Genomic DNA, 16,808 nt, shown 5'->3' on the forward strand with positions numbered 1-16,808 from the left:
TTCCGAGGGTCCTTCTAGAGTGGCCTTGCCCCTCATAAGGACAATTCAGAGCACCACGAAGGTGCTCTGGCAAACCCCAGCCTCTATACCGCCAACAGCTAAAGGGGTTGAGAGATGCTATTTTGTGCCACAAAAGGGCTATGAGCACCTTTTTACCCACCCCCAGCCGGGGACTCTGGTGGTTGATGCGGCAAACCACAAGGAGCGCCAGGAATAGCCAGGTCCCGCACTAAGTCATGAGATGGCAAGCAGCTGGATCTCTTCGGCAGAAAAGACTATTTGACTGGCGGGCTCCAGCTTTGAGTAGTGAATCAGCAGGCAGTGTTTAGCTGCTACGCCTTTAATTCCTGGAGCTCATTGGCTAAGTTCCAGGAGTTAATTCGGGCCGACTCTCGCAAGGAGTTTGGCGCGCTCCTCGAGGAGGGTAGAGTAGTGTCTAGGACTGCCCTCCAGGCAGCACTGGACACGGCGGACTCTGCAGCTCGAACCAGGGCCACCGCCATTGCAAGGAGGTGCAGTGCATGGCTCCAGGTTTTGGGGATTCAACCTGAGGTCCAGAACACCATACTGGACCTCCCCTTTGACTGCTAGGGCCTGTTCGCTCAAAATATGGACACACGCCTGCTTAACCTGAAGGACTCGTGGGCGACTCTGAAGTCTCTGGGGCTACACACCCCGGCACCTCAGAGAAAGCCCTTGAGGCCTCAGCACCCATCTCACTTCTACCCTGGGCCTCCTAGGCAAGATCCATCAAGAAGAAAGGGCAAGAATAATAGGAGGCGTTCACTGCAATCTTCCTCAGACCAAGGCCAGGGTTTGGCTAAACAGCCCCCTGATCCCAAGCCAAAACTTTTGAAGATGCGCCTGAGGACGGTGCACCAGTCGCCATCTTGGATCCTTCCTCCCCTTTGTGAATCGACTCTCCCACTTCTACCGTGTTTGGTCTCAGATCACGTCAGACCTCTGGGTCCTCAGCATGGTAGGGGAAGGATATACTATCCAGTTCTGTTCCCTCCTGCCCTCCCATCCCCCTTCCCTGTCTCTCTTCAGAGACCCCTCTCACAAGCAACTCATTTTGCAGAAGGTGCAATCACTCCTAGCTCTACGGGTAATAGAGGAAGTTCCTCAGGAATTCAGGGGCAAGGGGTTCTAATCTCGCTATTTCCTCATCCTCAAGGCCAAGTGGGGGCTTCGGCCAATCCTGGACCTACGAGACCTCAAGACATTAATAAAGAAGGTGAAGTTTTGCATGGTCTCTCTGGCCGTCATCATTCCCTCCCTGGATCCGGGGGTCTAGTACGCTGCTCTCGACTTGAAGGACGTGTACTTCCACGTTTCTATTATCCCGGCCCACAGACGCTTCCTCAGATTCATAGTCAGGGCCATCACTACCAGTTCAGGGTGCTCCCATTTGGCCTCTCAATGGCCCCACCGAGTGATGGCAGTCGTGGTGGCCTTCCTCTGCAAGCACCATGTGCAGGTATTCCTATATCTGGACGACTGGCTCATCAAGGTTGAGGCCCAAGCACGGGAGGCAGAACACATGTCCCTGGCCCTGGCTATGTTTCACAGGCTGGGTCTTATATTGAATGAGCCCAAGTCCACAATGGCCCCCCACACAAAGAATAGAGTTCATAGGCGCTCTCTTGAACTCTATGCATGCAAGGGCGTTCCTTCCGGAACTGCGTTTCAAAGTGCTCACGGACAATATTGAGACCCTGCACTGCTTTCCCACAACCACAGCCAGAAATTGTATGAAGCTATTGGGGCACATGGCAGCTTGTACATACATAGTGCAGCATGCCAGTCTGCGCCTTTGGCCCCTTCCAGGCGCAGTTAGCACAGGTGCACAGACCAGGCAGGGACCCATTGAACTCAATAGTAACCCTCCCGCCTCGGTTTCTCAACTCTCTCCACTGATGGCTGCAACCACAGATGGTTTGTGCGGGAGTACCTTTTACCAAACTCCAACCTACGCTCTCCCTGGTCCCGGACGCCTCGGTGCTTGGTTGGGGAGCACATCTGGGCAATATCAGAACCCAAGGCCTCTGGTCCCACACAGATCTATCACTGCACATCAACGTAATGGAGCTGAGGGCGGTTCGCCTGGCATGCCAAGCAGTCCAGGCCTGCCTTCAGGGCATGTGCGTATCAGTGCTCACGGACAATACTGCAGCAAAATAAGGGGAATTGGGGCTGATTGTGGCTCAGATTGGTCTCCTTTGTCGAGACCAAATGGAGAAACGCTTCCACTTAGCCAGGTACGTGGCTCGAGTGGAGGGTTTATATAAACAAACAGGGTGGTGCTCACTCCTCTCCCCTGTGTCAGGAAGCCCTCGTACTGTGAGACTTTTACATCGCGCACCCTACAGGCGCACTCTACAGGCGTCGCACCTTCTGGGGGCGCAAAATGAGCTAGCCTACTGCCTCAGTCACTCGTTTCATGGTCACGAATGGTCCCTCAGACCGGACATGGCACTCTCAATTTTCCAGAGGTGGGGCTCTCCCCACATGGACCTGTTCACGATGCAGCGCAACAGGAAGTGCCAGAGGTTCTGCTCCTTCCTGAACCACAGCCCAGGCTCCACCGTGGACACCTTTCACTTGTCATGGATGGGTCACATGCTGTATACATTTCCGCCATTCCCCCTCATACACAGAGTACTCAAGCTGTAGCTCACGAAAGCTTATGCTCTAATAAATTTGTTAGTCTCTAAGGTGCCACAAGTACTCCTTTTTTTTTTTGAGAGTACTCCTTAAGACTCATCGGGAAAGGGCTTCCTTGATCCTCATAGCACCAGCCTGGCCTCGCCAGCACTGGTTCACCATGTTATTGAACCTCTCAGCGGACAGACCAGTAGCACTCCCTGTCTGTGCGACCCTAATCACACAGGACCATGGCTGTCTGCAACACCCCAACCTAGAGTCCCTCCACTTCATGGCGTGGAAGCTACATGGCTGAACCCTCTAGAGCTTCATTGCTTGGACTCAGTGAGGGAGGTCCTGTTAAGAAGTAGGAAACCCTCCACTCGAGCCACATACCTGGCTAAGTGGAAGCGTTTCTCCATTTGGTCTCAACAAAGGGGAACTGAGCCACAGTCAGCCCCAATTCCCCTTATTTTGGACTATCTTTTATATCTCAAGCACCAAGAGTTAGCGTTATCATCCCTGAAGGTACACCTTGCAGCCATTTCAGCCTTTCACTCGGGAACGGTGGGTGGGTCAGTGTTTGGTAACCTCATGGTGGGCAGGTTTCTTAAGGGCTTGGACAGACTTTATCCCCCAGTACGTCGGCCTGTTCCCCAGTGGGACCTCAACCTAGTCCTGTCCTCTCTCATGAGGCCCCCTTTTGAGCCCATGGCTACCTGTCCTCTCTCCTGCCTCTCCTGAAAGGTGGCCTTTCTAGTGGCTATAACCTCTGCTAGAAGGGTATCTGAGCTCAGAGCACTGACTTCGGAACCTCCTTATACGGTATTTTATAAGGACAAGGTGCAGCTACGCCCTCAGCCTGCATTTCTGCCTAAGGTTGTATCCCAGTTTCATGTGAACCAAGATATATTTTTACCTGTATTCTTTCCTAAACCCCATGCCACTAACAGGGAGTGCATGTTCCATTCCTTGGATGTTAGATGTGCCATTGCATTTTACAGTGAACGCACAAAGTCGTTTCGTAAATCACCGCAGCTCTTTATTGCTATCGCAGAAAGAATGAGGGGGCTTCCAATCTCATCACAGCGCATTTCATCATGGATCATGTCTTGCATCAGGACTTGCTATGACCTGGCTAAAGTTCCAGCCCCTCCGCTTATGGCGCACTCTACCAGAGTGCAGGCGGCGTCCGCAGCATTCCTGGCGCAGGTCCCTATCCAGGATATCTGCAAGGCAGCAATGTAGTCTTCAGTCCATACCTTCACTTCACACTACGCCATGACCCAGCAGGCGAGGGATGATGCTGTTTTTGGTTGGGCAGTCCTGCACTCAGCAATCAGGTGAACTCCGACCCCTCCCCCTGGGCAACTGTTTGGAAGTCACCTATTGGAATGGACATGAGCAATCACTCAAAGACGAAAAAACGGTTACTTACCTTTCGTAACTGTTGTTCTTCGAGATGTGTTGCTCATGTCCATTCCAAATCCCACTCACGTCCCCTCTGTCGGAGTGCTCCAGCAAGAAGGAATTGAGCAGGCAGTGGGTCGGCAGGGACCTATATACACCGTCATAAAGGCACCACTCCAGGGGTCTCCACAGCCAATGCGACAGGTACTGTTAGGGGAAGAGCTTTCCGGCGATCGTGCACACGGCACACACACACACCTATTGGAATGGACATGAGCAACACACTCGAAGAACAGTTATGAGAGGTAAGTAACTGTTTTTTCCAGAGCATCGCACGTGTCACCATGACAGGGGGCTGAAGCTGGAGTCAGGGCTCTCAGCTGACATCTGATCAAGGAGTCAGACAGATGGGGAGACAGAACTTGCACAGTGGGGTTCACTACAGCTTGGCTGGGCTCTGGGCTACCTAGATTAGACTGTGTTTTACCCTTCAGTCTCTGTGCCAACCGAGGGCTGGCCTGTGATGTGTCCAGTGACTAATAAAGATGACTGTTTGGACAACACAGTACATCAATCCCTGCAGAGTGGACAAGTCTCCATCAGTGTCTGTCTCTGTGGGACTCGCTGACCGGAGCTCAGAGGATGAAGCAGAGGGGCTGCAGACCCAGAGGTCCAGTTTAAGGAGGCAGTGAAGCCGCATGGCTAACAAGGAGGAAGAGTGAGACCCCTAGGGAGTCTGACACGCTGAAGAGTTCCTCTCAGAGACTGTTCCAAAGCTGGGGACATAGTGCTGGTGTCATGGAGTCATCGGGGCGATGGTCTGGAACTACTCCATACGAAGCCAGTTAGGACTCTGAGGGAGCATGCCTCCTCTGACCATACTGTCTTCAGAGCAAGAAGCTCACACAGCTTCGACCTTCCTGGGTCTGACCTCAGAGCATTCAGCATCCCCTTCCACACTGTGTGCTTCCTGCAGCGAGTCTGCATAGGCAGGGCTACTGGGGAAGCCAGAGGGCCCTGCACCCCAACTCCGAAGTCAGACGGGACTCTCAGCCAGCTGGTAAAACAGAAGGTTTATTAGTCTACAGGAATGCAGCATAGAACAGAGCTTGCTAGCACAAGCTGAGTTACTACAGAAAATTCTTTCCTGGGTATCTGGCTGGTGAATCTTGCCCATATGCTCAGGGTTTAGCTGATCACCATATTTGGGGTCGGGAAGGAATTTTCCTCCAGGGCAGATTGGAAGAGGCCCTGGAGGTTTTTTGCCTTCCTCTGTAGCATGGGGCATGGGTCAATTACTGGAGGATTCTCTGCTTCTTGAAGTCTTTAAACCACGATTTGAAGACTTCAATAGCTCAGACATAGGTGAGAGGTTTTTCACAGGAGTGGGTGGGTGAGATTCTGTGGCCTGCATTGTGCAGGAGGTCGGACTAAATGATCATAATGGTCCCTTCTGACCTTAGTATCTATGAATCTTAAATCAGTGACTTTCAGCCAAATCCATCTTGGGAGGAGGGGAGTCTAGAGCCAGGGATCTGACCCTCCCCTTGTGCCCCAAGCCATCCAGAATTGACTTGCTTCCAGCTGCCTGGCCCCTGCCCTGCCCATTGCTCCTCCTCCGGCCTTTGTCTCGCTTTCCGGGCCAAGAGTCACTTGGTCACATCCCTGTCATAAATATACAGCTAAGGGTAGCATAAAATCCTCCTTACCTGTAAAGGGTTAAGAAGCTCAGATAAGCTGGTTGGCACCTGACCAAAAGGACCAATGGGGAAAGAAGATACTTTCAGATCTGGGAGGCGTGGGGTGGGGGGAAGGCTTTTGTTTGGTGCTCTGTGGATGTGTTCTCCCCAGAGACAAAGGGAGAGACCAGGCAAGTAATCCAGCTCCCACTGAATATACATCTAATATTACAGAAATAGTAAGTAATAGCAAGGAAATGCATTAGAGTATCTTTTGTTTTAACTTGTGAATTGTCCCTGTGCTAAGAGGGAAGTTTTTCCCTCTTTTTGTAACTTTAAAGTTTTGCCTGGAGGGGAAATCCTCTGTGTTGTGAATCTTTTTGTTACCCTGTAAAGTTATCTTCCATCCTGATTTTACAGAAGTGATTCTTTTATCTTTTTTAAAATAAATTCCTCTTTTAAGAACCTGATTGATTTTTTCATTGCTCTTAAGATCTAAGGGTGGGTCTATGTTCACCTGTACCAAATGGTGAGGATATTATTCTCAAGGCTTTCCCAGAAAAGGGGGTGTAGGGCTTGGGGGAATATTTTGGGGGAATAGGACACCAAGTGGTCTTTTCCCTGATTCTTTGTCTAAATCCGTTGATGGTGGCAACATACTATTCAAGGACAAGGTGAAATTTGTGCCTTTAGAAAGTTTTTAACCTAAGCTGGTAAAAATAAGCTTAGGGGGTCTTGCATGCGGGTCCCCACATTTGTACCCCAGAGTTCAGACTGGGGAAGGAACCCTGACAATCCCCATCCTGGGTCTCAGGTTACAAAGGGGCAGCAGTAGCATCGGTGCAGGCAGCTGGAGCAGCCTCCACAAAAGTCACATCCCGTTATTCCAACCACCTAGACATTGGTGCAATACACAGGGAAACTGAGACACACACAGCATTCATGCAAAACAGAAAGAATCATATTGGCTCACATACAACATAACAAGTGAAAATCCCCAGGTCGTCACACCACCATCTGATGCTGCCCCAGGCTTTTGTCTCCTTTGGTGGTGAAAGGCAGGGAAGTCCATCTCCCTCTGGGGCAATACTTGCTAAGTGTCAAGGTCTGGGCAATTGGATCTTCCCTTGTATTCTCAAAATTAGCACTGATAGGGGACCTAAGACTGAGATAATCAGGCGACACCCAGATCTAGGTCTTTCCATCTTCCCTGAGAGAAAACAGCCCCTTTCCACCCAGTAGGTAATAATGCCACATAGAGGGGAAACTGAGGAACAACTAGAACTCATAAAAATATTAAAGAAAATTCCCACTTCATCACAACCATCTCCTGGACCCAAGCCTCTGGACTGAGGCCTTCCTGCTTCGCCCCGTCAGCTCTGCACAACTAGTGCAGCTGAGACAGATTCCTGGGAGAGACTTGTTCCCTCTGCCCGGACTAAGGCAGCCAAGCAGTACTGGCAGTGCTCCCAGGAAGTGGTTTCAAACAGAGGAGTGTTCTTAGTCAGATGCAGAGTTCCTGGGCCATCCTTCAGCCAGCACCGAGACAGCAGGCTTCAGTATCATCCACGCTGGTCACGCCAGGGCAGCCCACCAGCATCGTCTCAGGCTCTGCCTCTCTGATCCCTCCTCAGTCCCCAGAGAGACCAACCAGCCTCTTACAGAAGCTCTTTCTCCTCTCCTGGGCACAGCTCAGCCTGTTGTGGCCATAGTCGCCAACTGTTTCCCTGCGCCGGTGGGTGCTCGACCCCTCCCTACCCTAGCCCCGCCCCATCCCAACCCCTTCCCCAAAATCCCTGCCCCAATCCCACCCCCTCCCTGCTCCTATTGGATTCCTTCCCCAAATCTCGGCCCCGGCCCCGCCTCTTCTCCAAGCACACCGCGTTCCCCCTCCTCCCCCCTTCCTCCCAGCACTTGCCACCATGAAACAGCTGTTTCGCGGTGGGAAGTGCTGGGAGCTAGAGGGAGAAGTGGGGATGTGGCACGCTCGGGGAGGAGGCGGAGTGGAGGTGAGCTGGGACAGGGAGTTGCCGGTGGGTGCAGAGCACCCACCAATTTTTCCCCATGGGTGCTCCAGCCCTGGAGCACCCATGGAGTCGGTGCCTATGCTCGTGGTAGGGCCATGGGCCAGCCTGGCTCTGGAGCCCCACAGGGTCCTGCCTCACCCCAGCTGGGCGTTCGCTGCAGCTTATGGGGAAGGAGCCAAAGAACCAAGCATGAGCTGAACTGATCCAAAGGCCTAGCCAGGGGCAGCTCCTTCTGGGCTGAGGGGAGTGGACATGGTGCCCCAAGCCTGCTATGTACCTCCCCACACACGCACTGGTGCAGCCTAGCTAGGGGAGCAATGGGCCCCATAAGAGGGCTACTTGGGATGGGCAGTCCCACAAGGGAGGCTTGCTTGGGGGGAGGGACTGGACAGAGCTTTCCTAGGGCTCTGGGAGTCAAGGATCAGTGTGGGCCTGCCCCATGCCCAAGCTTTCCCATCAACCTGCCACCCAGCAGTCTCTGCAGGGAGTTGGATGGGCCTGGGGCACTGGCAGGGGAGGAGAAGAAGGGCCCCTTACCACAGGGCTCAACCTGTGCTCATGGGAGAAGAGTCCCTATTGTGGGGGAGCAGACCCCAGGGCTGGGCTGAGCTGGGCTAGTGCAGGTCCCTGGGGTGGGTGGTGCAGACCTCAGGGCTGGGGGAGGCCCCTGGGGCAGGAGAGCAGACCTCAGGGCTCAGCTGGGCTGGGGGAGCCCCTGGGGTGGAGGGCTCAGACCCCAGGGCTGGGGTAGAGGGCTCAGACCCCAGGGCTGGGCTGGGCTGGGGGAGGCCCCTGGAGCGGGTGGTGCAGACACCAGGGCTCGGCTGGGCTGGGGGAGGCTCATAGGATGGGGAAGGCACAGACCCCAGGTTGAGGGCAGGTGCCCTGGCTGGGGCTGTCTCTGTGTGAGCGGGCGGCGTATCCCTGAGTGCAGCTGGGGCCCGGGTGTATGGGTGCTGCACTGGGCGCTGCCCAGCATCCATAGCAACAGCCTGGCAACCTGCTCTGGCTTCCCAAACAAGGGCAGGCAGAGCTGAGCTGAGCTGAGCTGAGCTGCATCCAGTCTTGGCACTGCCCCTTGGGGAGTCATGGGGCCATGTGGGCACCAGTCCCTTCTGCTGCTCCTGGCCCTCTGTGCCACAGGTAGGCAGCTTGGTACCCAGTGATGGGCCACCCACCCGGTAACAGGGGGAATCCACCTGCCAGGCTCCCTTACCAGGGTGCTGAGGGAAGGCAGAGAGCATGGCTCTGCCCCAGGGAGCCAGCGCAGCCAAAACCCTGTGTCACTGGCAGCCCTCCCACCACAAGGAGCCAGCACCACCTGAGCCCCATGGCAGCAGCAGTCCCCCACCCCAGGGAGCCAGCGCAGCCAATGTCCCATTGCATCAACAGGGTCTCCCCAGGGTGCAGTCAGTGTTGAGGAGCTGCCCACCCAGGGAGGTGTGCCAGGGGCTGGGAGCAGCTGCAAGTCTTGGCTGGCAGTGGTGGGCATGACCCATCCCAGATAACAGTGTCTCTTTCTGCTTCCAGGGGCCTTCGTCAGTGCCACAGGTAAGAACTGAGTGGCCAGAAACTGCCACCAGCAGTCCTAGTGCCCGGCTTGCCCAGGTGTGTGTGTGGGGGGGTGTGCACCCACCCAGGTGTGTGTGTGTGTGTCCGTGGGGGTGCCCATGCACTTGTATGCCAGGTGTATGCTCCCTCTCCCTTTTCCACCCACTTGGACAGTGCTCCCCCTCCCCCTCCCTCTCCGTACCCTGGAACAGTGCTCCCCCTCTCCCTCAGACTGCACTCCCCCTCCCCAATCCACCCCTCGGACAGCATGCCCCCTCTCCTTCTGTCTCCTAAGACAGTGCTCCCCCTCCTCCTCCATACCCTCGGACAGCGCTCCCCTGCCTCGGACTGCAGTCCCCTCCCCCTCCCACCCCTGGACAGTGCTCCCCTTCCACCTCTACCCCCTCAGACATCTGCCCCCTCAGACAGCGCTCCTCCTCCCCCTCCACTCCCTCAGCCTACACTCCCTCTCTCCCTCAGCCCACTGGGACAGAGCTCCACCTCCCTGTTCGCCCCCTTAGACAGCACTCCCACACTCCCTCCATTCCCTGTACGGTGCTCCATTTCCATGCCCCTCAGATAGTGCTCTGCCTTCCCTCTGCCAACCTCGGACAGCGCTCCCCATCTGTCACAGAGTCCCCGGGTGATGGTCTGGAACTACTCCATATGAAGCCAGCCAGGGCTCTGGGGGAGCCTCCTCTGTCTAAGCAAACTGTCTTCAGGGCAAGAAGTTTACCCAGCTTCCACCTTCCTGGGTCTGACCTCGGAGCATTCAGCATCCCCTTCCACACCGTGCGCTTCCCACAGTGAGTCTGCCTGGGTGGGGCTCCTGGGGAAGCCAGACGGCCCTGCACCCCAGCTCTGCAGTCAGATATGACTCTCGGCCAGCTGGTAAAACAGATGGTTTATTAGTCGACAGGAACACAGTGTAGAACAGAACCTGTTAGCACAGAAATCAGTGACTTTCAGCCAAGTCCATCTTGGGAGGAGGGGAGCCCAGAGCCAGGGCTCTGATCCTCCCCCTGTGCCCCAAGCCATCCAAAACTGACTTGCTTCCAGCTGCCTGGCACCTGCCCTGCCTGTTGCTCCTCCTCCAGCCTTTGTCTCATTTCCCCGTCCAAGAGTCACCTGGTCGTATTCCCCTCCTGGGTCTCTGGTTGCGAAGAGATGGCCATAGCATCCATGCAGGCAGCTGGAGCATCCCACGCAAAAGTCACACACCCTTATTCCCACCACCTAGACATTGGTGCAATGCACAGGGAAACTGAGGCATACACAGCATTCATGCAAAACAATAAGACTCACATAAGATCACATATAACATAACAGGGGAGAATCTCCACTTCGTCACACCTTCTCCCTCTGCCACCTGGACAGTGCTCCCCCTACCCTCTGTCCCCTCAGACAGCACTTTCCATCTCCCTCCACCCCCCTAGACAGCAATCTCTGTCCCTGCCTCTGGACAGCACTCCCCTTTTCCCTCGGCCCCCTCTGTAATGATGCTGCCCTTGATGGGACACAACTGAGAGTACCAATTCAGAACAAATTGCTTAGAGCAGGGCAGTTACAGCCCAAGGCTGGAGTTCCTTTGAATACCAAGGCAAACCAAACCAGCCAAACAGAGAACACTTTGGTTTTACCCCATTGGCTAACTATAAGTCATACAAGCAATTCCCTTAGACACCCCAGTTTCCCAGTATCACCACCAGTGCCATTCGTTATGGGGCTGAATGGTTATGAAAACCAATATCCCAGAAAAAGAAAAAAGGTCCTCCCGATCCCAGAGGACCAAGCCCCAGATCCAGGTCAAATGATAACTTAGATCTTACCCAAAATACACGCTTATAGACAATTCTTACTAACTAAACTAAAATTTATTAAAAAAGAAAAGAGAGAGAGTTGGTTGAAAGATCAATATACATACAGATTGAGTTCAATTTCTTGAGGTCCATATACATAGCAGAGATGGTGAGTTTATAGTTGCCAAACGTTCCTTTAGAAATAGTCCATAGGTTATAGTCCAATGTCCATATTCAGGGTGACTCCAGTTAGTGACTGGGGATCCCAATTCTTATGTCTTAGGGTTTCCCCTTCTTGAAACCCAAAGCAGATCTGAGATGAAGATGGATCATGTCCCAGGGTTTTTATACATTTCCAGCAGCCTTTTGGCCTGAGAAAACAATAGGCTTATCTTTCCTTCTCCCAAACATCATGGTGATTAGCATAGGGTAATTTATCCGTTAAACAGTTCAGATACAGGTTACCACAACCTTCAAAGAGACATATAGACAATAATACTATTTCACTCAAGTGTCTTCCTAAATACTAATACTCCTTTTTTTTTTAAATCTTTGAATCAAAGCCATAGTAATAGACAAGACTTGTTTGCTTACATCACAAGACCTGAGCAAACAGTCACCCTTCTATCTCTAACAATTCAGGCTTGCATTTCAAAGCTCTATTCATTTACATATCTTCATAGAATCACAGAATATCAGGGTTTGAAGGGACCTCAGGAGATCATCTAGTCCAACCCCCTGCTCAAAGCAGGACCAATTCCCAACTAAATCATCCCAGCCAGGGCTTTGTCAAACCGGACCTTAAAACCCTCAAAGGAAGGAGATTCCACCACCTCCTTAGGTAACACATTCCAGTGCTTCACCACCCTCCGAGTGAAAAAGGTTTTCCTAATATTCAACCTAAACCTCCCCCACTGCAATTTGAGACCATTACTCCTCATTCTCTCATCTGCTACCACTGAGAACAGTCTAGAGCCATCCTCTTTGGAACCCCCCTTCAGGTAGTTGAAAGCAGTTATCAAATCCCCCCTCATTCTTCTCTTCCGCAGACTAAACAATCCCAGTTCCCTCAGCCTCTCCTCATAAATCATGTGTTCCAATCCTCTAATCATTTTTGTTGCCCTCCTCTGGATGCTTTCCAATTTTTCCACATCCTTCTTGTAGTGTGGGGCCCAAAACTGGACACAGTACTCCAGATGGGGCCTCACCAATGTCAAATAGAGGGGAACAATCACATCCCTCGATCTGCTGGCAATGCCCCTACTTATACAGCTCAAAATGCTGTTAGCCTTCTTGGCAACAAGGGCACACTGCTGACCCATATCCAGCTTCTCATCCACTGTAACCCCTAGGTCCTTTTCTGCAGAACTGCTGCCTAGCCATACGGGCCCTAGTCTGTAGCAGTGCATGGGATTCTCCCGTCCTAAGTGCAGGACACTGCACTTGTTCTTGTTGAACCTCATCAGATTTCTTTTGGCCCAGTCTAATTTGTCTAGGTCCCTCTGTATCCTATCCCTACCCTCCAGCGTATCTACCTCTCCTCCCAGTTTAGTGTCATCTGCAAATTTGCTGAGGGTGCAATCCATGCCATCCTCCAGATCATTAATGAAGATATTGAACAAAACTGGCCCCAGGACTGACCCTTGGGGCACTCTGCTTGATACCGGCTGCCAACTAGACATGGAGCCATTGATCACTACCCGTGATCCTAACAACTCTTTAAAGTTCAGCCATGGGTCATTTCAGTCTGTGAATTAATTAACTCTTTCTGACTCTGTATCATCTTTCAGTGAGATATATTATACTCATAATGTCACACCCTCCGACTGCACTCCCCTATCCCCTCCAGCCCCGTGGACAGTGTTCCCCCTCCCCTTCTGTCCCCCTCAAACAGTACTCCCCCTCTCCCTCCCTCCCCCTGGACAGTGTTCCCCCTCTCCCTCCGTCGTCCTGGACAGCGATCCCCCTCCCTCCCACTGAACAGTGCTCCCACTCCCACTCCACCCCCTCAACTAGCACTCCCCCTCTCCCTCCCTCCCCCTGGACAGCAATCCCTCACCCTCCACCTGGACAGTGCTCCCCCTCTCCCACCTAGCCAGCCCTTCCCCTCTCCCTCTGTCCCCCTGGACAGCAATCCCTCTCCCTCCCTCTGGACAGCACTCCCCATCTCCCTCCACATCCCTGGACAGTGCTTCCCCTCTTCCACCACCGCCCTGGACAGTGCTCCCCATCTCATTCCATCCCCCTGGCCCCCCCACATCCCCGGACAGTGCTATCCCCTCTTCTCACTTGTCATTAACTGCACAGCCCACACAGGTGTGGGGTGGCCTGACCTAGGCCCTGTGTTCGCAGGCAGCCGTGGGCACAGGTGCAGCCACACACACCCAGCTGTCCCTGATGACCTGGGGGTTTTGTGGGTCCCCGCTGTGGCGGGGGCTGGGCGGGCTTATTCATGCCTCTCTCTGCCAGTGCTGTCCGGCCTGCCCACCACGGTGAGTGTAATGGACAGCGCGGGACCGGGCACGATCATCGTGGAGTTCAACCTGACCTGCCAGAATGAGACCAGCATCCTCACCCCTGTCCTCACCCTGCAGAGCACCCCCCCGACCTACTTCTTTAACCAACCCATCGTTGCCCACCATGCTAGCCCAACTGCCCACTACAGCGTGCAGGTACGTGCTGCAGCCCACAGCCCCCAGGAGGACATAGATTCATAGATTCATAGATTCATAGATACTAAGGTCAGAAGGGACCACTCTGATCATCTAGTCCGACCTCCTGCACAGCGCAGGCCACCGAATGTCACCCACCACTCCTATGAAAAACCTCACCCATGTCTGAGCTATTGAAGTCCTCAAATCATGGTTCAAAACTTCAAGGAGCAGAGAAGCCTCCCTCCAGTCAACCATGCCCCATGCTACAGAGGAAGGCAAAAAAACCTCCAGGGCCTCTCCAATCTGCCCTGGAGGAAAACTCCCTCCCGACCCCAAACATGGCAATCAGCCAAACCCTGAGCACATGGGCAAGATTCACCAGCCAGATACCCAGGAAAGAATTTTCTATAGTAAATCAGATCCCATCCATCTAATATCCCATCTCAGGGGATTTGGCCTATTTACCCTGAATATTTAAAGATCAATTACTTACCAAAATCCCATTATCCCATCATACCATCTCCTCCATAAACTTATCGAGTAGAATCTTAAAACCAGATAGATCTTTTGCCCCCACTGCTTCCCTTGGAAGGTTATTCCAAAACTTCACTCCTCTGATGGTTAGAAACCTTCGTCTGATTTCAAGTTTAAACTTCCTGGTGGCCAGTTTATACCCATTTGTTCTTGTGTCCACATTGGTGCTGAGCTTAAATAATTCCTCTCCCTCTCCTATATTTATCCCTCTGATATATTTGTAGAGAGCAATCATATCTCCCCTCAACCTTCTTTTAGTTAGGCTAAACAAGCCAAGCTCCTTAAGTCTCCTTTCATAAGACAAGTTTTCCATTCCTCGGATCATCCTAGTAGCCCTTCTCTGTACCTGCTCCAGTTTGAATTCATCCTTTTTAAACATGGGAGACCAGAACTGCACACAGTATTCTAGGTGAGGTCTCACCAGTGCCTTGTATAACGGTACTAAAACCTCCTTATCCCTACTGGAAATGCCTCTCCTGATGCATCCCAAAACCGCATTAGCTTTTTTCACAGCCATATCACATTGGCAGCTCATAGTCATCCTATGATTAACCAATACTCCAAGGTCCTTCTCCTCTTCCGTTACTTCTAATTGATGCGTCCCCAACTTATAACTAAAATTCTTGTTATTAATCCCTAAATGCATAACCTTACACTTCTCACTATTAAATTTCATCCTATTACTATTACTCCAGTTTACAAGGTCATCCAGATCCTCCTGTATAATATCCCGATCCTTCTCCGAATTGGCAATACCTCCCAGCTTTGTATCATCTGCAAACTTTATTAGCACACTCCCACTTTTTGTGCCAAGGTCAGTAACAAAAAGATTAAATAAGATTGGTCCCAAAACCGATCCCTGAGGAACTCCACTGGTAACCTCCCTCCAACCTGACAGTTCGCCTTTCAGTAGGACCCGTTGCAGTCTCCCCTTTAACCAATTCCTTATCCACCTTCTGATGTTCATATTGATCCCCATCTTCTCCAATTTAACTAATAATTCCCCATGTGGCACGGTATCAAATGCCTTACTGAAATCTAGGTAAATTAGATCCACTGCATTTCCTTTATCTAAAAAATCTGTTACTTTTTCAAAAAAGGAGATTAGGTTGGTTTGGCACGATCTACCTTTTGTAAAACCATGTTGTATTTTGTCCCATTTACCATTGACTTCAATGTCCTTAACTAATTTCTCCTTCAAAATTTTTTCCAGGACCTTGCATACTACAGATGTCAAACTAACTGGCCTGTAGTTACCTGGATCACTTTTTTTTCCTTTCTTAAAAATAGGAACTATATTAGCAATTCTCCAATCATTCGGTACTATTCCTGAGTTTACAGATTCATTAAAAATTCTTGCTAATGGGCTTGCAATTTCAGGTGCCAATTCCTTTAATATTCTTGGATGAAAATTATCTGGGCCCCCCGATTTAGTCCCATTAAGCTGTTTTAGTTTCGCTTCTACCTCTGATATGGTAATATCTACCTCTATATCCTCCTTCCCATTTGTCATGCTACCATTATCCCCAAGATCCTCTTTAGCCTTATTAAAGACTGAGGCAAAGTATTTGTTTAGATATTGGGCCATGCCTAGATTATCTTTAACCTCCGCTCCATCCTCAGTGTTAAGCGGCCCCACTTCTTCCTTCTTAGTTTTCTTCTTATTTATATGGCTATAGAACCTTTTACTATTGGTTTTAATTCCCTTTGCAAGGTCCAACTCTACTCGACATACCTAGGCCCCAGCCGGCGGGGCATCCCAGCCTCGCAGTGTCCTGTGGGGCCGTGCTGGCAGGCGCAGACCCCAGACACCGTCAGCACTAGGCCAGGACAAGGCTGGCCTGGAGGCCTGGGCTCAGTGAGGGCAGCGTCTGCAATGGGAACAAGGGGCCGATGCACCGTCACCATGCCCCCAGGAGTGTGGGAGGGGTATGTGCGCCCCCTGAGGGCGGCACATGATGCTGGGCAGTGAAGACCCAGGCACCAGGATCCCAGGACAGCAGGCTAGCAGCAGAGCTGCAGGGAGCAGAGCCTGCACAGCCTCCACCCGGGTCTCCCCATGGTGCCAAGGGGGCCCAGGGCTCTGCTCTTGGTGAGGAGCAGGCCCATTCCCTGCCTGGCACCCAGGGGTGAGAGGAGGGCAAAGAGGGAGACACAGGAGGACTAGGAGGGGGCTGCGGGCTGGGTCTGAGGCTGGGGAGTCTGGAACAGGAGCCCTCTCTGCATGCGGGATCAGGGCTGGGGAGGCAGGGCCCCATTACATGCAGGGTCTGGGGCAGGGCCCCTGTTACATGTGGGGGTGCGGGTCAGGGACCCAATACATGTGGGGTCAGGGGGCAGGGCCCCATTACATGCGGAGTTGGGGGTGGGGCCCCATTACATGCAGGGGCGGGGCCCTGTTACATGAGAGATTGGGGGGGGGCAGGGCCCCATTACAATGAGAGTCAGGGAGCAGGGGCCCCGTGACATGCGGGATCAGGGATAAGGGCCTGTTACATGCAGGATTCT

General features: G+C 52.5%; 1 protein-coding gene across 1 annotated transcript in view; it reads left to right on the plus strand.

Moving 5' to 3' along the window:
• Nucleotides 1-8,780: 8,780 nt before the first annotated feature.
• CDHR4 (cadherin related family member 4) overlaps nt 8,781-16,808 on the plus strand; it is a 31,605-nt gene continuing 23,577 nt past the window's right edge. Inside the window, exons 1-3 of the mRNA XM_043518390.1 lie at nt 8,781-8,905; nt 9,293-9,313; nt 13,582-13,784. Coding sequence (XP_043374325.1) covers nt 8,851-8,905; nt 9,293-9,313; nt 13,582-13,784 — 279 coding nt within the window. The 5' untranslated portion in view covers nt 8,781-8,850. The remainder of the gene's footprint in view (nt 8,906-9,292; nt 9,314-13,581; nt 13,785-16,808) is intronic.

Source organism: Dermochelys coriacea, chromosome 7 (genome assembly GCF_009764565.3).
Source record: "Dermochelys coriacea isolate rDerCor1 chromosome 7, rDerCor1.pri.v4, whole genome shotgun sequence".
NCBI classification, from domain to species: domain Eukaryota; kingdom Metazoa; phylum Chordata; order Testudines; family Dermochelyidae; genus Dermochelys; species Dermochelys coriacea.